General features: G+C 57.3%; 2 protein-coding genes across 14 annotated transcripts in view; one reads left to right on the forward strand and one right to left on the reverse strand.

The window, feature by feature from the left end:
- The first annotated feature begins 6 nt into the window (after positions 1-6).
- Positions 7-2,884, forward strand: LRRC73 (leucine rich repeat containing 73). The gene is made up of 6 exons (XM_077764913.1): positions 7-278; positions 916-1,076; positions 1,423-1,545; positions 1,929-2,024; positions 2,173-2,400; positions 2,559-2,884. Exons 1-6 carry the CDS (start codon positions 7-9, stop codon positions 2,627-2,629), a joined length of 951 nt encoding a protein of 316 aa, XP_077621039.1. The 3' UTR covers positions 2,630-2,884.
- A 437-nt stretch (positions 2,885-3,321) lies between these two features.
- Positions 3,322-19,487, reverse strand: part of TJAP1 (tight junction associated protein 1) — a 24,083-nt gene continuing 7,917 nt past the window's right edge. For 3 of the 13 annotated variants that reach the window (XM_077764900.1, XM_077764905.1, XM_077764901.1), the window contains 11 exons: positions 17,673-17,802; positions 15,151-15,257; positions 10,748-10,845; positions 9,862-9,987; positions 8,236-8,264; positions 7,337-7,498; positions 7,052-7,118; positions 6,788-6,817; positions 5,982-6,089; positions 5,793-5,876; positions 3,322-5,035 (listed from right to left, as the gene is read on the reverse strand). In XM_077764900.1, the coding sequence (XP_077621026.1) occupies positions 3,938-5,035; positions 5,793-5,876; positions 5,982-6,089; positions 6,788-6,817; positions 7,052-7,118; positions 7,337-7,498; positions 8,236-8,264; positions 9,862-9,960 (1,677 nt within the window). In that variant the 5' untranslated portion in view covers positions 9,961-9,987; positions 10,748-10,845; positions 15,151-15,257; positions 17,673-17,802 and the 3' untranslated portion in view covers positions 3,322-3,937. Of the gene's footprint in view, positions 5,036-5,792; positions 5,877-5,981; positions 6,090-6,787; positions 6,818-7,051; positions 7,119-7,336; positions 7,499-8,235; positions 8,265-9,861; positions 9,988-10,747; positions 10,846-11,504; positions 11,589-14,769; positions 14,786-14,821; positions 14,913-15,150; positions 15,258-16,777; positions 16,987-17,672; positions 17,803-18,857; positions 18,906-19,487 lie in introns of those variants that run through there. The other 10 variants (XM_077764904.1, XM_077764903.1, XM_077764907.1 and 7 more) reach the window with 10 other exon arrangements.

Here is a 19,487-nt window from a genome sequence, read left to right on the forward strand (position 1 = left end):
GGTACGATGCTGCCCAGCTCCATCCAGATTTCGGGGGAACCGCTGTCAGGCGCCGAGGTGCGGGACATCTGCCGCGGCCTGCGCGACAACGCCGTGCGCCTGCTCTCACTGCGCGGCTGCCGCCTCTGCGACCGCGACTTCGGCCGCATCTGCCGGGCCCTGGCCGGGGCCACGTCCCTGGCGCAGCTCAACCTTAACCTGGGCGTCGTGTCCAGTCCCAGCCGCATCAAGCAGCTGGCAGAGGCGCTGCGGACCAACCGCTCCATCCAGTCCCTCTTGTGAGTGCGCTCCCTCGCAAGGGGGTCCCGGGGAACTGCACCCCTCTTCACGCGCCCTTTGCCACCGCCTGGTCCTCCACACACCTTCCTGTAGCTGTCTCTGCACCAGCCTGGCTTTACACCCCTGTACACCACCTCCCCATCCCTCTGCCCGGGCCTCCACGACACCCTCCTGGCACATCCCTTACCTCCGGGCTTTGCACCCGCAGCCCCACCCCAAGTGAGATGGGATACCCGCCCCTTTCTGGCAGGGCACGTGTACCTCCCCACCTAATCACTGGCATTGACTTCTTGGGGGCATCTCCTGAGGTCTCAAAAAGGAACTCCCCTGGGGACTGGACCCCTGCTCCTACCTTTGCCCCCTGAAGGATCCCAGTCCACCACCCACACACTCCTTCTCTGTCCTCTGTCCTGGATCTCAATCCCTAACCTAGAAAAGAAACCAAATTCCCTTTCTACCTGTATTACTTTAGAATCTAGAATTTTCTTTCTCCCTTCCCAGGGCCTCTCCCAGTTGCTATGACAGGTATCCTTCTCACCTTTAGGGCTCACATAAGGGAAGGGGCTCCTTCCCCTACAGATAGGGCTGATGACTGCAGTGACCTCTGCTCTCTGGTCTCCCCCCCCCCACCACCAGCCTACATGGGAGTCCCCTGACAGATGCAGGGCTGGCCTTGCTGAACCCAGCCCTGGCCCTCCACCCTGCCCTTGTGGCTCTGGACCTGGGGGACTGCATGCTGGGTGATGAAGCCATCAACCTCATCTGTGGCCTCCTCCCCCCAGATGGAGCCAAGTCAGGTGAGAAAGAGGCCCTGCTGAGGGCATGGGCTGGTGTGGCCTTGATGAAAAACCCAGGTGCAGAGAGCAGGGGGTGTGTGGCCCAAAGCTGAGGCTCTGAATGTGAGTGAGAATGTGTTTAAATCCTCTCAGGAAGGAGAAGGATTGGGGGCTCAGCAGAATAGAGAGAGACTCAGGCATCCAGGCTGCAGTGGGCAAGGAAGGCATGGGTCTCTAATGGCCCCAGAGCTCTGTGGTGGGGGCAGGGTGGCTCTCTGCCACCAGGGAAACCCCAGAGATCCAGGATAGGACAGGGGCTTGAAGAGGGCCACACTCCATCCTGGTTTCTCCCTGCAATTCTGCGTAGGCTTGAAGGAGCTAACGCTGAGTGCCAACCCTGGCATCACCCCTAAGGGCTGGAGCCGCCTCGCGATCGCCGTGGCCCACAGCTCCCAGGTCCGCGTCCTCAATCTGGACTACAACCCCCTGGGTGAGGCTCAAGGAAGCCCCCTGCGAGTCTCACCACCCCATCCCTATCCAAGAGCTGGGGGCTGATACTTGCCATGTTAACCATGGGGGTAACCGTGAGGGAAGGAGAAGGGATTTGGAAGGTAGCCGAGAAGCCACTTGTGTGGAGGACCAAATGACCAACAGGTGCATCCAAGTATCCATCACCACCCCTGGGCCTGGCTTGCTTCATCGGTTCACTCACCAGTCACAGTGCCGCCCTCTTGGCCACCTACCAAATGTCAGCATTTGCTGGCCTGGGGGCGGGATCTAGGGTTGTTAGGACTCTGCAGAGGCTGTGGGGAGGAAGGGTGAGCAGGCCTGCTCATGACTGCAGGTGACTGTGCATGGGTGCTGCCTCCCCAGGTGACCACGTGGCAGGGATGCTGGCTGTGGCTGTGGCCTCCAGCCGCACCTTAGAGGTCCTAGACTTGGAGGGCACCGGTCTCACCAACCAGTCAGCTCAGGTGAGAAGTTTTTGTGTCTGGGTACGGGCTGGAGGTGGGGGTGCTGGTGAGCTCACGTGTCCGTGGACCTGCCGAAGGGGGGCCAGGCGGGAGTGTGAGGAGCTGCCCTAACTGTGTTCCTCCTCTTCCGCATTCTTCCCCACCTCAGACCCTGCTGGACATGGTAGAAAATTACCCCACAGCTTTGCGGAGCCTGGTGTTGGCTGAGAACAGCATTAGCCCAGAGCTGCAGCAACAGATCTGTGACCTCCTCTCAGAGGGAGAGGAGGAGGAGGAGGTGGCGGGAGGGGCTGGTGACACCCAGGACCGAGAGAGAGGGCGAGAGCCTGCTGCCCACCAGAGGAACAGCAGCTCCTGGATATGCCCCAGCGGTAAGAGTCCCGAGGGGTGATCAGAGCCAGATCTGGAAGAGGCCTGGGACCAGGGAGAGTTGGGGGGGGGAGGGGGGGAACCTAGGCTGTCTCTCACCAGGTTTGAGTCCCTGGTGGGGGAAAGAATGGTGTTCTGAATGCCCCTCTGCCCTCCACAGATCCCAGCTCTCAGATGGTGCTCATGACTTCAGGACTAGGTGACAGTCTGTTGGCTGAGACCGAGATGTGACTCTCCACCTGGGCTTCTGTGCATCATTACACCTTATGTCCCCAGCACCTTGTCCCAAATATCAGGGTCAGGCCCTGGGGCCTGGGAGGGAGGGTGGTGGTGGCTGGGGCTCTGGTAGCTCCCAGCAGTGGTGGGAAGCTCTGGAAGCTGACTGAGCAACAGCCTCGGGGACACTTGAACCCAAGGCAATGCCTCTGGACTTGGCAGCTCTGGCTGCAACCCGCTGGCTCGGAAGAGATTTTATTAACTCTACAACCTGGTGTGTGGCTGTGGTTCCTGGGGGCTGGCAGTAGGGGAGGAATTGGAACTATTAGACACTAGGGGGCGGTGCCACCCCACAGCCCAAGTTCCAGGCAGCGTCCACTGGCCCCAGTTATCTAACAGGTCTCTGACTTCTAGGACCTGGGGTTCTGGGGTGATACCTTACACAGGCCCCCACAAGAATCATACTAAGGTAAAGAGCCCACCTCCAGAGGTGGGCTGGACCCTACCTAACTCCAGGGGAGACTCAGGGGCCCTGCCAATGTCACTCGAAGTGCACCTTCTCTCACCGCCTGATGCTCTGTGGCCACGGACATCCCAGGCAGAGTGGGGCAGGGGGGACACTCCCTAGCAAAGAGCAGAACTTGATTAGGACTGGGAATGCTCAAAAACGGCACCAGGAAAGTCATTAATAGACAAATTAGGCCATATCAGTAAAATAGTTTTAATTTTAAAATAGTCATTGATGTGAAAACATCCCAAAGCTGGGAGTAACAGTCTAGAGCCAAGGTCAGGAGGGGGCCAGGCCTCACCTAGAGCCCAGCTTGACCCCCGAATCCCTCCCTCTCCTCCCTTCCAGAGGGAGGATGGACACAGCTGAGGTGAGCCCTGAGTGAGTCCTATCCCTCATCCCCCAAGGGCCCCTTGAAGGCAACAGCTTGTGCAGAGGACTTGAGGGGAGAGGAAAACAGGCAGAAAATAGAAATTAGAGGTTAATAATCCCCGACGACGTCCCCCTCCCAAACCCAGGAAAAATAAAAAACACAAAAAATAAACGTGTGGGTATGAAAGGGGGATGGAAGATGAACACTGATATAATGGACCCCTCAGCACCCCAGAACAGCCCAATCTGGGCGACTGGAAGAAAGGTCTTGAGCCCCAGCTGCATGTTACCCTTAGGGAATAAATATTCCACAAAGAAAAGGGAAAAGCCATGAGACAAGCCGGTGCCCGGCACAGGCAGTGCAGCTAGAAGGCCTGGTGTGGCCCACCTGACCCCACCGCACAGGATGCAGAGCAGCGGGGGCAGGAGGGCGAGCAGGGGCCCTAGTTGAGCAGGTTGCCCTGCTCCTGGGCCTGCGTCAGGCTGTCCTTGCGGTGAAGGTGATGCACCCCCATCCTCTTGGGGCTGCGCTGGGGACGGCTGGAGCTGGGGAGTGCCCAGGCCCTGCCCTCGGTGTGGGAAGTGACAGGCCCCTGATCTGTGCCATTGTCACTGGGCAGCAGACTCTGGCGTTCTTCCTCAGGGCTGACGGGCAGGTTCAGCTCTTCCTCCTCCTCCCTGGGAAGGCCAGAATCAGCTTCTGTTGGCAGCAAAAGACCACTCTCACCAGGTGGGGAAGAATGTGCCAGAACCTCCTCATCTCTGTCAGTGGGGCTAATGGCAAAATGGCGCTGCAAGTCAGGGAGGGCATCACGTCCGAAGGCTGTGCGCTGGGCCACAGCGGCTGGAGGTGGAGTGCGGTCCACAAATGCCCGCTGCCAGCTGGCTAGCAGGTCCTCCTCAGAGCTGGCAGAGCTGGCCGGGGCACTGAGTGCTGGGGGGACAGGGCTGGACTCATGATGGGGTGAGGCCTGGGCTGAGGCAGGGCCACTGGGCACTGGACCTGGGCGGGCCCGCTCACCACCCTCCTCCACCAGGCTCAGGGAAATGGCCTGGCGGGTGGCGTAAGTACAGTTGGGCAGGGGGCTGTTGCGGGGGATTCGCACCTTATCCTCAGAGAACTCGATTACCTTGCGGCCAGGATACAGCGGGTGTGGTGGGGATGGGGTGGGGTAGGGGCTCAGTTTCTCAAAGGCTGGCAGGGGCAGCTCCTCCTCTGGGGAGCCCCCAGCAGTGCCCAGGGAGCGGCATTCCCCATTGGGTTGTGGGGTGGGACTGCCAGGGGCCGGGGGACTGGCTGGGTCACCCGAGCCCCCCCCACTCATGTCCACGTGCACAAAGACATCCTCGGCCAAGGGGCGCCCGGCACTGCCTGACTGGGCCGAGTTAAGCAGTAGAGACTCTGGCTTCTCCAGCACCCGGGCAATGACTGAAGTGGGTACCACGGCCCCTGGCATCAGGCTAGCGGCAGGGCCCGGGCTGGCAGCCTCTTGACCACCGTGCAGATGTTTCCGAACCATGTCCTGTAGCTCACAGGGCAGCTGGGGTAAAAGAGTGGGAGAAGGAAAGACAGACATGAATGACCCCAATCTCAGAGCAGAAATAATGACCAGCACGTACAAGCACCACTGCATGCCCAGCACTCCGTGACCTCCCGGTGTCCCAGCATGCCGGGGTATGGCCTCATTTCACAAATAAACCGAGGCTCTGCAGGGGTGAAAGAACTTGAAACTTTTGATGAACAGAGCCAGCATCTGAGCCCAGAACTGGTGCTAAGGCCCACATGCTCTCAAATGTCCATCTCCCCCCATCTCAGCAGTGGCTTCCGCCCAAACCAGACACAAGTTTGAGGACCTGTACCGGCCAGCAGCCTCATGAGTACCTCCACTCCTTCTACAGGCCCCATCGACCTTGGGCCTGAAGCTCTGGAGTCTAGAGTTTGCCCGTTAGGGTAAAGGGATCAGCTAGGCCAATCCTCCCTCAATATTCTTATGACCGATAGCCCTGACCACCCCCACCTTCCTGCATGGGATCCCGAAATTGAGTGCCTCTCTCCATCTCTGTCCCAGGAATACCAACAGGGTCAGCCCCCAGCCCCAATGACAAGCTCTTGACAGCACACAGGACACCGGCCAGTGGCAGAGCTGACTGGCTTGAGAGAAGCCGTGCAGGCGAGGGCAGGGCAAGGCAGAGAGGCTGAGTCAAGGCAGGAGGATAGAGTGAGGTGTAAAACCCCAAGTCAGAGGAGTTCTGAGAAGGCAGGGCTAGCGCTGGTGGGGGTTGGGGGGGGGTGCTCACATCTGCGAACTTGTGGTTGCGGAAGTGGGACTTGTTGCACTTGAGAAGCTGCACAGCCAGGTTGCAGTCCAGCCGGTACCGCTCCTACAGGGACAGGCAAGGGTCAGAGGCCGGCCCCGCCCCAGGCAGCAGGGCCAGGACCAGGGCAAAGCCAGGGGCATGGGCGGGGAGGGCCCCCACTGCACGTACGTTGAGCTCCTCCAGCTTGTTGATGGTGTTCTTGGCGTCCAGCAGCTTGTTGGTCAGCTCCACGATCTCCCAGTCCAGCGTCTTCCTGTCCATCTCAGCCTTCTTGATCTGAGGCACACAAGCGTGTGAACCCTGCCCACACTCCAGCCTGCCTTCCCCCCCTCCACCTCCTCCCGGCCCAGAGACACAGGAAGCCACAGGTGCTGGGGGCAGCCAAGGCGGACGAAGTAGACAGACGGATGGACAGACAGAAGAAGACCAGCCATCTCTCCTGTTCTCCGGGCTGGCTGTGGGGTGGAGGATTTCTGAATATGACCTGCTGCCACCTGGGCCCAGGACAAGAGCTGCCCATCAAGGGGCTCTACACAGGAGGTGAGGCAGCCGGAACAGAGGAGTAAGTGTGCAAAGTGCAAACCCAGGGCCTGAAGCCTACGTGTGGAGCTGCTTCCGGGCTCAAGCTAGGAAGAGGGAGGGGTGGGGCTAGAAGGCAGCTGGGGGCGCCTGTGAGATTATCTCGTTGAGCCAGCTGGGCAGCGGCCTTCTGATCTTCAGTTCAGGGACGGATCTACACCCCGCCCCCACCAATGGCTCGGGCTTGTTGCTGCTGCAGCGGAGCTGTGAGTGTTCAGTGGTGACATCAACCGGTACCTCTGCCAGAGCCAAGGAGGAGGCACTGTACCGAATGGGCCTCATGTAAGGAAGAGGAAAGCAGTGGGCAGAGAGACAGGGCCGGGCCCCGGCAACCCCAGAGCTCATCTGAGGAGGAAGCCAGGGCAAGGGAGAAAACACACAAACTCAGACGCAACTGCAAAGATCCAGCTGTGGCTAAGAGAGGCCTGACAGGAGAGGGCGGCAGCGACGGCGGCAGCGTGAGGGGAAGACGGGAGAGAAGAGAAACAGTGTGAGCACTAAGACGGTCCTGACTCGCACAGCACACTGCGGTCCCCTCCCCGCTGCCGTCCCACCCCCCTCCCCAAGCCCCAGTGGCATTCCCCCAGCAAGTCCCAGCCCCCAGCTCTGCTATGAGCACAGTGCCGGCCAAACGGCACCCCCAACCGCAGACAGATTACCAGCGTGTGCAGCTTGTCCTCCAGCTCCTGGTTGGTCCTCTGGGAAGCCGTGTAGCTGTTCTGAAGCCTGTGGAGGAACACAAGGCAGAGCCCTGGGTCAAGATCTGCTCTTCAGAGCCTGCTCCCTCAACCCCCCCTTGATAGGGGATCTTGGGCAGGTCATTCTCCTCCCAGAACGGCAGTCTCCCCATCAGAATCAGATGATCTCAGAGGTCTTCCAGCTAAAATCCTATGAATGGGGAGGGGGAAACGGGACATGTGTCCTGTGGCCCCTCATTTCCACACCTGCGGAACTTGTCCTTAAATTTGTCCAGCTCTTCACGGCTCTGGCCCAGCTCCAGCTCCAAGCAGTCCTGCCCGATCTCCAGCTCGCGCTCAAGGGCCTCGGTGCGCCTGGTGGCCGAGGCCAGGCGCCGGCGGAGCTCCTCGTTCTCCTGCTGTAAGAGCCTGGTAGGGTGAGGGGGTAAGGGCAGAGGGGCATCAGAGGTAGACGGGCCAGCCCTGGAGCCCCAGGCTGGGCTCAGGTAGGAAGGAGTAGGGATGACATGAGCATAGGCAACTGGGGACAAGGGACTCCTTGCGACTGAGTCTGGGGCGGCATATCCCACAGGCCTGCTGGCCCGGAGAGCACAGCCTGGCTTGGGGGCAGGGGTGGAAGCAGAGGGGATGGTAAAATCCACCTCCACCCCAGAAGAAGAATGAGAAGACAGAATTTGTATGAGGGGTGGAGTTCCCAGTCTGTCTCTGGTTACAGCCCAAGCCAGCCGGCCACCAAGCCTTGCAGCTCCAGTTTCCCCACTGCACAATCAGGCTGCTCCATTATTAATCTCCTGGAAATGCAGCCCAGCACTGCCCTCCTCTCCAAAGGCCTCACATGGCTGACAGAAAGGGCTGCGGGGAGCCAGCTGGCACCAAGGGGCCAGGGGCCGGGGCAAGGCTCTTTGGCAAGAGCAGGCCCCTCAGAGCACCTTGGATTGCAGGTTCTCTTGGAGTCCATGCATCAAAAACTCTTTCCAGAAGGAATATCCACATCCATCCTCCTCCCAGAGTCCCTAAAGGCTCCATCCCAACCTTCACTTCTACCTAATCCAATGAAAAGCCCGCCTGTACCAACAGCCTTGCCTGGAGCTAAGAGGGAAGTGCTGAGGCAAAGCAGGGCAGGCTCTCGGGCAGCAGATACTCACTTCATCCTCTCTGCATCAGTCAGGGGTTCCTGTGCACAAAAGAACAGAAGCTTGAGGCTCACCCTAGACCACTGACCCACCCTGCTTCCTCACCCTGCTTGCCCACCCTCCAAAGAGACCTGGGAAGGGCCGTGTCTGAAGCCCAAACAATCTCACAAAAGTGGGCCCCGAGGAGATGGAGGCAATCCAGTATCACCCGGACGAGCCTAGACTACTCTCTGCCATGCCAACCAGAAGGTTCAAGAACCCCTTCCAACCTTTACCCTTACCCACACCACTTCCAGCCCCCCCTTATAATTCTAGAGCAGGTTGCAAATGAGTCTTGGTACCCCTGCCATATCTCCCAGGTATAGACAGAGTCTGTCGGCTGTTCACTGGGCTCCCAGTGGGCCCTGCAGGCATGGCGGAGACCTTCCAGAGAAGTGAATTAGTCGGGCAAGCTACAGTAGGGTGCTGAGCAATAGCAAAGCCCTCCTGGCCCCTGGGGGAAGATGGGGCAGAATCAGGCCCTTACAGAGGCCCTGGAGGAACAAGTACATGGGTGAAGGATAGCCTCTGGGCCAGGCCTGACTGGGAGGAGTAAAGAGTCTCACCCTTATCCTGCATTTCACCTCTGGCCCCGTGCTCCCCAAGCCCCCACGCTGGTTATGGCCTAAGAGCCAGAGCTCAACCAGCCACAGAGCGGCGAAATGTCAAGCAGCCCACTCCAAATGGAGCAGACTGCTGCCAAATGCCAATCCCAGGCAGGAAAGTGAGGGGGTGGCCCAGACCATGGACTTCGGAGCCAATGACACCTGGATCTGATCCTATTCTGCCATACTCTGCTTATAACAGCCTTGCTGAGCCTTAGGGTCCTCATCCACAAAACCAAGGGAATGCCCCCTGGGTGGTACCTAGCACAATACCTGGCCTTTTTATTTAGTGTTCCCTGAACTGAAAACAGGCAAGTCACAGCATTCCTGCCCTGAATCTGACCAAAGTGGGTCATGGTATGCCTGATGTATGCATGTATGATATCTCTCAAGTACTGTGAATGTGCTCCATGTGGTGTGACAGGGAGGAAACACAGTAGCAAGGTACATAAACTGCAGGCTCCCATTCCTCCTGAGACTAAGCTGAATGAGGGAGGACGACCTATTTGGAGAATGTTTTGCAGTTGCCTGAAGAAAGCCTCCCAAGAACCTAACACAGTTCCTGGCTGGGAGCATGTATTTAACAAATGTTAGCCGAACAAGGCAAAGCTGGAGGAAGGGCCGGGACTTCCGGGGACAGCAAAGAACAGCTGGTCTGTGGGGAAGAAGCCAGAGCACAACCTCCTCCACAGAGTCCCAGCCTCCGGCGAGTCAGGACCCCTCAGTCCGGTGGGCTGCCTCTGGCAGGAAGAATGATACTGCCTGGGATCGCTTCTGCTGAGGCACAGAGACTCTGGGTTCCCTGACATGGGGATATGTACTCACAGTTGTCCCCTTATAGGGGCCTACATTGCCCCCACCAGCAGTGCTGCAGCTAGGAGACCCCAAATGGGTATCAGCAGTGCCACACCCACACCCCAACTCGGGGGACCAAAATCCCGTCAGGCGGGAGAAGTCACTCAGACATGTAGCCTCCGGGCCTGCATCTTCTGACCTCCTGCTCCAGCTGGGATCCAGGAACCTCCAGCCGCAACTCACGATGCTCAGGTGGGGCCTTACGGTATGGTTTCTTAGCAGGGGCTGCGCTGGTCATTCTGGGAGGTGAGGGCTTCTCAACCTGCTGAGGGGAAGCAAGGAAGTAGGAGGCTCAGACATGAGCAAGAGGCCTCTGGACTGAGGAAAAAAAGGACAGTGAAGGGGATGTATGCAGGAGCCACCAGGCAGGCAGACAGGACTGGGCCATTATGGGGATCAACAGAAACCTGGACTTTGGTATCTCAGTGTCCAAGGGTCAGGGGAGTGCTGGAGGGGACAAGGGCCCAACGCACCAGGTGGGTGGGAAAGGCAGGGCTTAGGTTCTGGGCATAGGACGAGTGGATTCTGGTCTAGGAGTGGGATGGTATATCTACGAGTGGCCCACGGCTCACCTTAGTGGGCTTATAAAAATGCCTCAGAGGGAAAAACTGTTCCCTATGAATCGGTTTCCCCAACTCTAAATTGGGGATGAGGAGAGCAGCATATTCACAGACCTTCTGTGAAGATTATATAAGCCACTACGTTTTTTATAGTTACCTGGCACTTAGGAAATGTTCGTGTTAGCTCAACAAAACAAAACAAAACAAAGCAAAACAAAACAAAACAAAACAAAACACCAGTAACAAGAAAGTAAGGATTTGAGGATGCTCCCCAACCCAGTCTCCTCAGTGGGGTCTCCAAGCTTGAGAGCCCTGAAGGCCAATCCTCTCTGGCCTCCACCATTCTCTTTTCACCAGCCCCCACCAAGAGAGAGGCCACCTGTCTGTCCCTCACCTCCCAGCCTCCCAGGAAGGGAGCCCTGGGACCGGGGGGTGGGGGGGAGGGCAGGTCTCACAGGGACATACCGTCTGACGGTCGGCAGCTCTCTCTGTTCCGTTGTCCCAGAGTTAGCCCTCAGCTCTCCGCATCCCACGGCCCCTCCACTTCCTCTAGCCAACAGCTCCTGAAACCGGAGAAGAGAAGAAAGTGGAAACCAGGTGTCAGCCGCGTGTCTGTCAGGGCCACAGGCTGACCTACCTAGTCCCGGACCTGGAAGGCCCCCAGGGAGAGCCAGGCAGAAAAGGCATGGACCAGGAGCATTAGAAAAAGCAGAGGAAGCAGGAGAGGACTGGAAGCACGGGGCTCCTTTCTCCGTGAAAGCACGGTCACAGGCCCACACAAGACACATTATGTGTCTTGTATGTGTTCGTGGTCTCAGCTTGCCACATGCCTGATTCAGGAATAGGTCCGATCCTGTTCTGTCCCTATCCTACCCCACACCTGTCCTGTTCATCTCTCAGGCCTCTCAGGGTCTGGAAACTAAGAGAATTGGGAAGCATGGCTTGCAGAAGAGAACACCAGGAAAAAGCCTAGCAGAAACCAAGAAGGTGCAGGGGAAAGTTCCTAGCACTTTCCCAGGAGCCCAAAGACTGCTTCTGTGTGTAATGATGGTAAACAGACTTTGCAACAAAGGAGGGGAGGCGCAGGAGAAAATTCTGAAAAAGAAGCAATGACTAGAATTAGAATCTAATTAGAATTCTGAATTAGAGCAATGATTGAGCCATCTCAACAAGGAGATTTTGGTGTCCCCCACCCCCTCATTCACCCGCTCCTCCCATATACCTGGCAATGTCTGAATGGCTGTCACAATGGTGGGGGCGCTAACTGGCATCTAGTGGGTAGAGGCCAGGGATGCCGCTAAACATCCTGTAACACAAAGGACAGCCCCCCCACCCCCACCCCATGATGAAGAAATCTCAGCACACAGTGTTGGCAGCACCCAGGCTGAGAATCTCTGTGGAGCTGAGACACTGGACTCCAGGCTATGGTACTTCGGTCACTGGTTTCTCTTCCACACAGAGGTGGCTAGACTGAGCAACACGTGAGGCCCCGTCCAGGGTCATGGGCGTGCCGAGCCCTTCCCCCACCTGTAATAAGCAGGGCCGCAGCACGGGGGCAGCAGCCACCACAGGGACCAACAGAGGCAGTAACCTCAGGTGGCCTTCTGGGCATAACAATCTTCCCGCCACCATCCACATAAATAGAGCTGGGGGCTGAGGGAAGCCTTGCGGGCTAAAGCGTGTGTTCTGCTGTCGGGACATGCCCTGGCCCCGACTCCTGTCACATTCCAACAGAGCCTGAGGCAGGAAGAACAGTGAGGGGGTAGGGAGGGCGGGGCAGCAGGAGTGGCCACCCTCCTCTGTCTGGGCAGCCTGGTCTCTGGCTGGGGTTCTGGGGGGAGCTGGGGCATGGCAGCAGGCACGAGCCGCCAACCTCCGCCCCTTTGATGGTGAGGCGGACATGTCCCCACAGGGCACAAGCAGCCTGCTGTGTCGGGCTGACTCCCTGCACAGGAATCCGGGCGGGCCCAAAAGGACAGCACTTTCCTGGGGTGTGGGGGAGCAAACAAGACACCCCCGCAGGTTCCCCGGGGCTACCCTCCTGAGGGCCCCAGGGTGGGAGCTCCTATGGCCTGAGGGAGAGGCCCAGAAGGTCCCAAGCCATCCTGGATACCTGGGTACTGATACTCAGGCAGTGTCAGTGTGGGGTACATGAGTTAGAAAAGGGGACAGCGAGAGACACAGAGTAAGAGATACAGGTAGCCAAGAACCTCTGCGAAATCCAGGGAGGGAGACTCCAGAGTTGGGCCTGCTCCCTTCCCCATCTGCACCCCACAGCTGCAGGCCATGCTGTGGACCCCCTCCATTCTCAGCCTCTCCTTTCCTTCCTTAGCCCTAATCATACCAATACCCACACTGGCCTCTAGGACCAGGACACCTGACTGGGTGGCAGGTGGCGCGGGCAGGAAGCAAACTGACAGTGCTCTGGGGATCTTTCCTGGAAGGAGAAAGGCCTTTACTCCACAGCCCACGGCCCTAGCTCTACTTGTCACACATCCTGCCTCATCTTGACCTCAAGTCCCCATTCCTGGCCCCACAGCACATACTCCCAGGGCTTTCCTGGCTGGATAACCCGGCTTGCTGCAGGGACAGACAGCGTGGAAGTGGCCTGGCAGGGAGACAGGGAGTACCACAAACACCCGTGCTCCAGGATGAGTGGTGCCAGCAATGGCAAGCAGTTCTCTCTCCTGGCCAGAGCCTGCTCTTTTCTTTTTATTTTTTTTATTTTAATGTTTTTTTATTTATTTCTGAGAGAGAGAGGGAGAGAGAGACAGTGTGAGCAGGGGAGGGTCAGAGAGAGAGAGGGAGATACAGAATCGGAAGCAGGCTCCAGGTTGAGCTAGCTGTCAGCACAGAGCCCAAAGCAGGGCTCCACGAACCGTGAGATCATAACCTGAGCTGAAGTCGGACACTTAACCAACTGGGCCACCTAGGCACCACGAGCGTGCTCTTCTCATACACATCAGGGCTACAAGGAAGGCAGCCACTCCCGACTGGGGAAGTAGAAGGCAATGCCCACGGGGGAAACAGTCTGCTAGGGAGCCTTCAGTGTCCCGAACGCTAGCCCACGAAGAAGACTCTGTCTCACTCCCTGCCCCACATTCATAAATACCAGTACGTGTTGGGGCCCACGGCAGCAACCGGGGGTGGGGGTGGGGGAACAATTCCATCACTGAACAGGAATGCAAAGGGGCTGACAGGCCGCTGTCCTTGATTGGGAGCATGGCACAGAAGGACAGACCCTAGAGTGAGAGCAATGCCAGGTGCACCGGAGAACAAAGCAAGCAGCAGCTGGACACCAGGCTGATGGCCAGGGGAAGATAAAAGGTGAGCTGCAAGACAGCAGAGCAGCCCCGCCAGGAAGCCCCAGCTACCGGTTTCGGCCTCCACTGGTCACGTCTCCTTCACCCAAAGATTCCCAGGTTGCCTTGGAGTGTTTCAGCCCAAGGAGGATTTCCCAATCCCATGTTAAGAAGAGGAAGTCTCCAGGGGAAGTAGCCAGATAACTTGGAATGAGATACAGGCCATGATAAGCAAGCAAGCAGCCTTTTGGGGTCTCCTGGCCTCTAGCTGCTGGGCTGGTTCCAGGGCACCTCCAAGAAAATGGTCTTTTGGAAAGTCTAGAAACTGAAAAGAAGCCCACTCCCAACCCTCAGCCCAAACCACATGAGCTTCAAGGAACTGGGGGCAGAGGACTGGGGATGTAGGGCTACCAGATCACGTGCCGGGTTTGTACTACCAACAGCCGAGCGGCTAGAAAGGCTGAGGCCTAGGTTAAAACCCCTGGCTGACCCCCAGTGTGGTCCAGGGCTCCTCAGGCACTGTGGGAGGGAGACACCCATGGCAGTGGTTCTGTGCACCGGGGAAGCTGCTCTCCTCACACCCCCGCCCCACCTAGCCCTGCCTCCCCCTTCCTCCCCTGCATAGCATTCATTCTTCACTCACTCAAACTCCGTTCAGAGAGACTCAGCCTGGCTCCGCAGGGGTGGAAAGGGGGGTGGAGAGCTTCCTAATTGCCATGTTGCAATCTGCCAGTCAGTGCTGGCCGCCTGTTGCCGCCTGCCCTGTGTTAAATACCTTCTCCCTGATTATAGCCCATGGGGCACGATTAGCTGCCTCCAGAGAACAAAGTCTACTTTCATTAGAAATGGGACTCGGCACGCACAGCAAATCTGCACTGTGAACCCACTGAACAGCTGAGCAGAGAGTATAGTCGGGGGCAGATATGCGGAGAAATGTGTGCCAGACGCTGGCTGAGCGGTATCCTTTAATCAAAGGACCAAAAAATCGGCCAAGCATCACTCTTTAAACCAGGAGATGGGACTCACACCTGCGTCCTTTCATGGGTAAGTGCCCGTATGTGACCCGGGGCTTCCACCACGGGTAGGGGTCACTGCTGCTGGAGATGGAGTAGGATAAGGAGAAACCTTTAGAATCCTGACTTCCTCCAAACCATATCCTCACTCCCACTCTCTGCAGACACCCACAGTAGGCAACGGCAAGAAGGTTCAAGCCCAAGAGTCAAGGACGCCCTCTCACTTCCTTCTGCCATCTTTTCTGCGGGTCTGCCCAGGGCAAAGTCAAAGGTGCAGGAGAGGAAGGGAGGTCCGAGCATCCAGCTTTCTCCCTGCTGAAGGAGTGAAACCAAAATGGGTGTGACTCTTTGGCTTTTCAAACTTGAGCCTGCCCCCATGGACATCTCGTCCAGCTCCCCAGGCTCTGCATTGCTACCTCCCTCCACCCTCCCTATTCACTTGCCCTGCCCTAGAGAGACCGACCGCCTCCCCTGCTCCCCACATCACCCACACTCTCCGTAAGAAATTATGGCCCCAACAGTTTATCTGGGCTCAGACCATTTCCGAACCTACCAATAGTCCTTTCTCCACAGCTGTCATTGACTCAAGCAAATGAGGGACCATCAGAGAGGGGCCACACATCACCACTAAAAACATTAAAACTCTTCTTCATAATTCACCTGAAGAAAGTCAAACAGAGAATCACTCATTAGCAATCACTACTGCTTTTAGAATAAAAGGAAACTGGCCCTTTTCCAGAACATTCCAGCTGTGTTTTATGCTTCCTTAATTCCCATGGAACCCAGCAGGACACAAATAAGTAATAAAAATAAACACAGGCCCTTCCTAAAGCCCCTCCTCAATGGCTACCACATGAATGTCTGATCACACAGGGACTAGAGTCTCCTCTGTGGGAATCGTCCTTAGCTAGAAGCCCTGGATATAGAGTATCTGAACTCTGGAGGAAACTGCGCCTCTGGGGGCAGGACACACTCCCACCATACAAGTCTGGCTGCTTCTCAAGCCCCTGAAATTCAGGGTCTGTATCCAAATGAGGCTCAAGAAACACAAACCCCCATCTGCAAGGGCTGGGCCCAGTAGCCAGGTGACCCAGCAGAGGCCCTGGAGATTGCTCACAAGGGTTCTCCCACCCTATTAACACAGCCCCTCCCGACCCTGACTGTCAGTCTCCCAGCTCAGCTGATCCCACCGAAGCTGGCTGGGTTCAGCCCTCTCCACATCGACCCCTGGGTGCCCCTCCTACTTGCTACCAGCCCCCAGTTTCCGGCATGCAGCTGTTCCTGAGGTCCATGAGCAAAGCCCTCAGCAATCCTGCGCGCGTGGCAGGCAAGCAGCCAGCAGAGCATGGGGTGGGGCCTGGGCAGGCTCCGCTCTGGGCCGATGACTAGGCTGAGAGATGCCAGTCTGTGCCCAGACCAGCCCTGATGCCCCTCCAGCAGCCATGCCTACCACCCTTCTGAGCAAGTACAACCTCACCCTCTTGGGACAAGCTGCCTGCGGCCCTGACCTGGCCCTCTGCCTGCTCTAAACGGAATTGATAGACAGATTTTTAAAAACCAAAATGGAGGGGAATTATTCTGCCCCAGAGTAATCCTGAGGACTCCAAACCAGTGCCGGGGACCTGCAAGCGCTCACCTGGCTCCCACCTGAGCAAATACCTCAAGTCTATCCAGCTGGCCTCGCATTCGAGCAAACACCTGACAGAACAAAGGAGCTGAAGACAACTGTTGATGATGATCCAAGCAACCTCCCCCTAAGTAAAGGGATTTCCACAAAGTCCCCCAAATCAACCAGTACTTGATAAGAAGTCCCCAAGCCCTCACCTCAGGAAAGGCAATGTAAGGGGTGGTCCTGAACCACCCTTTGTTTTCCTGGTCAGCCCGGCCACCAGGCACCCCACTTAGGGTCCCTACACATCTGTGCAGCACCTATACCCTCTCACGTTTACACATTCCCACCTCATACTAGCAGGAAGCTCCCTGTTTCTCCCTCCTGACCCAAGGGGAACAGAGCCTACCTGGAGGGTCCTCGGATCCCAAGTTCCCCCACTCGGTCTACCCCTACTGCTCTGCCTCCAGAGGCTGCAGCCAGAGAGGCTAAGGAGCTCCCTGTGCAGAACACCAGGGAGCCCCGAGCACTCGGCCTCCCTGCTATCCCCAGAGCGCCCTTCTTTCCAAACCTGGAAGGCAGTCTGCTGGGAGCTTCTCCACGGCAAGCTGTTCACCAGCCTCCCAGTCTGAGGCCAAGGCTTCTCCCAGTCCCAAGCCCACTGCGGAGTCCAAAGCCAGGGCCCGCCTGTCGTAGCTGAGGTGCCCTTGCAGCTCTTCTCGGTTAAAGTCCACCTGAAGCTCGACATGTGAAAGGTGGTGGGGAGCCTGACTCCACCCACTCCACCTGCCGGAGCAACGGGCACCATGAGCTCTATCTCAGGTGGGTACCTGGTTCTGGGCTCCAGCTTTTAGGCCTAAGTAGCTTCACTCTCTGCCCAGGGAATTTCTTGCAGCCAGGCTGCGGTTTTCCTCAACACCCCAACTTTGAGGAGAACCTTGCAACTGGCCCTAAATTATTATCCTGGGGTGAGAATAACAGGGACACCATTCATTCTTCCCCGTTTGACAAAGGGAAGCAACTATCCAGTGGAGAAGAAAATTCCCCTCCCACTCTAGCGCCACCTAGCTCTGAGGTGTGCAAACAGCGTGGTAACAGCGCAATGTTCTCAAATTCCATAATGCTTAAAGCAGATTGAACAGAAACTCTAACCAATTCTGTTTTAAGGGAGACCTGGGCAGTGCGGTGGTGACTGAGGGGAGCGTGAGGTGCGCAGGGGCCAGCAGCAGGCTGGCAGGTGTCTGTGCATAGGAAAGCCCCCTCTTCTGGCCTTAGAGGGAGCACGTCCCCACCTATGGCAAGGAGACTTGGGAAGATGGAGGGAACCCAGCAGTAAGGACAAGAGAGCAGAGGAGGTGGCATGAGGTAAGCTAAGGGGAGGAGGCACCCAGGCTAGGGGGAGGAGGGGTGAGAGGCGCTGCTGGTGGTACGCCCAGGGCAGGTTAGCTGGCCCAGATCAGACTCACAGGGTTAAGTGTCTTCTCCCCAACCAGCCAGCTCTCCTGGTTAGCACGGTTAGCGACAGACTCATGGCAGACGCCTTCCAGGCACTCCATATAAACAGACAGCTTGGTTGAGAGCAGCCCAACTCCGGAGCTGCAAAGAGAGAGCAAAAGGATGCCCAGCTGCGAGATGCCGGAGGGGACACACTGCACTCTTCCTCCGACAGGGGAGGCTCCTGCTGACTTACCACTGGAGCCCCAGGGACTTTCTCCCATCCAAAAACCATGCCAGCTGGGAGTGCACCCTGCCCTCTGCCAACCAGGGAGTCCTAGCTGCTGACCCCAGGTAAGAGGGCTCTCTGGTTGGTCAACAGAAAGAGACGAGAGCTCTGGTGGAAGGGGGCACTACTGCAGGGGTGGGCGTAGGGGGAGCTTCCGTCTTGCCTCTTCCCCGGACACGGCTGCCAGGCTGCCCAGCTCCGAAAGATGGGGTGTCAGGACAAAGCCAGCCACAGCTGCAGCTGCCGCCCATCCCGTGCCTGTGCCAGCACAGTCCACCCCACCACGTCCCACAGGCTCTGAGGAAAGGGGCCAAGACAGAACTGGCCCAGGGGTCAGAGGCTGCAACAAGAGCTGCATCGAACGCACAGTACAATGGGGCAGTGTATGACCGGGCCCAGAGCTGGGCCAGCCAAGGCAAGGGGTGGCACGCTGCCACCTTTCAGTTTCTGAAAGGACCGGGGGGATGGCGCTTCTCAGGGAGCCGGCCCCAGAGAAACCCACAGAGCAAGGATAAAGGCTATGCCGCAGCCGGGCTCCTTGGACTCCAACAGCGACTATTCCACCTGCTCAGAACAAGCAATGCCCAGAGAGGCTAGTGTTCCCATCACAGCCAAGTCCAGGAAACAGCAGAAAACACCCTTCCTGAAGCCTCCAGAACCACCCGAGGGGAAGTGACACTCCTTGGCTTAGAGATGTCAGGGAAGACGGAGCTATAGTACTGGAGTCCCCGAACCCCACAAGATGTGACCCATGCAGCAGCAGGAGAGGAAAGCTACAGCAAATGTATCAGGAAACACTGTCTGTGCTTACGGAGAAGGGCAGCATGTTGGCGAGAAAAAGCAGGATTCCCCTTCTGTCAGGAAAGCCCTGCAGATGATGAGATGACTCAGGACAGAGGAGAACAGCGACCACCCTGGTGCCACTTACGGGCCTGGCCCTTCTCCCAAGCTCCGGTTAATCATTCCCAACTGCCAACTCCTTGGGCTCCCTGTGTTACTCTGACAATAGCTCAGGAGCTCCAAAGGCTAAGGCCTGACCACAGAGGGGGAGATAACCATCCAGAAGAGAAGACAACTTCCTGTAGGCTCTGACCTCTTCCCTAGACTGGGAAGAATGAATGCATGGCCGTTGACAGGCTACCTTCAGAATCCTCACCCACAAATAAGACCAAAAGACACCAGCTGGGTCTGGCTTGATTTCAAAACACAGAGCAGCGAAAATCCGAGGAAACTCAAAGTTCCAGAAACCAGGACGCTCTCTGCATTGAAACAGAGCTTGAGAAATCAGGTACATTTACACTCTTCGCAGCCACAGATAACAGAAGAGTGAAGGGGAGAAACACAGGGAGACAGAAGTGGTGAGGCCCATGCCAAGTTTATAACCGTCCCGATTCCCACTCAAGGGCACTCCTGCCAGACGACTTCACCTCAGAATAAAAAACAACCCCTCAGATAACCGGGGGGCCTGCTGTGGAGAGAACCTCTAGGGAAGATTCTCTGCCCCTTCCAAGGAGCCAGACCCAGAGAAAGCCCCCATGCTGGGAAGGAGGCTACAACA

The sequence above is a fragment of the Crocuta crocuta genome, unplaced genomic scaffold (assembly GCF_008692635.1).
Source record: "Crocuta crocuta isolate KB4526 unplaced genomic scaffold, BGI_CrCroc_1.0 scaffold44, whole genome shotgun sequence".
Classification (NCBI taxonomy): domain Eukaryota; kingdom Metazoa; phylum Chordata; class Mammalia; order Carnivora; family Hyaenidae; genus Crocuta; species Crocuta crocuta.

What these genes read in the sequence shown, in the direction of transcription:
- LRRC73 (XM_077764913.1), top strand. Translation starts at nt 7, where the DNA reads ATGCTGCCCAGCTCCATCCAGATTTCGGGGGAACCGCTGTCAGGCGCC. An exon ending in CCCAGATGGAGCCAAGTCAG is followed by an intron (nt 1,077 to 1,422) that starts GTGAGAAAGAGG and finishes AATTCTGCGTAG; the next exon opens with GCTTGAAGGAGCTAACGCTG. An exon ending in CGGTCTCACCAACCAGTCAG is followed by an intron (nt 2,025 to 2,172) that starts CTCAGGTGAGAA and finishes ATTCTTCCCCAC; the next exon opens with CTCAGACCCTGCTGGACATG.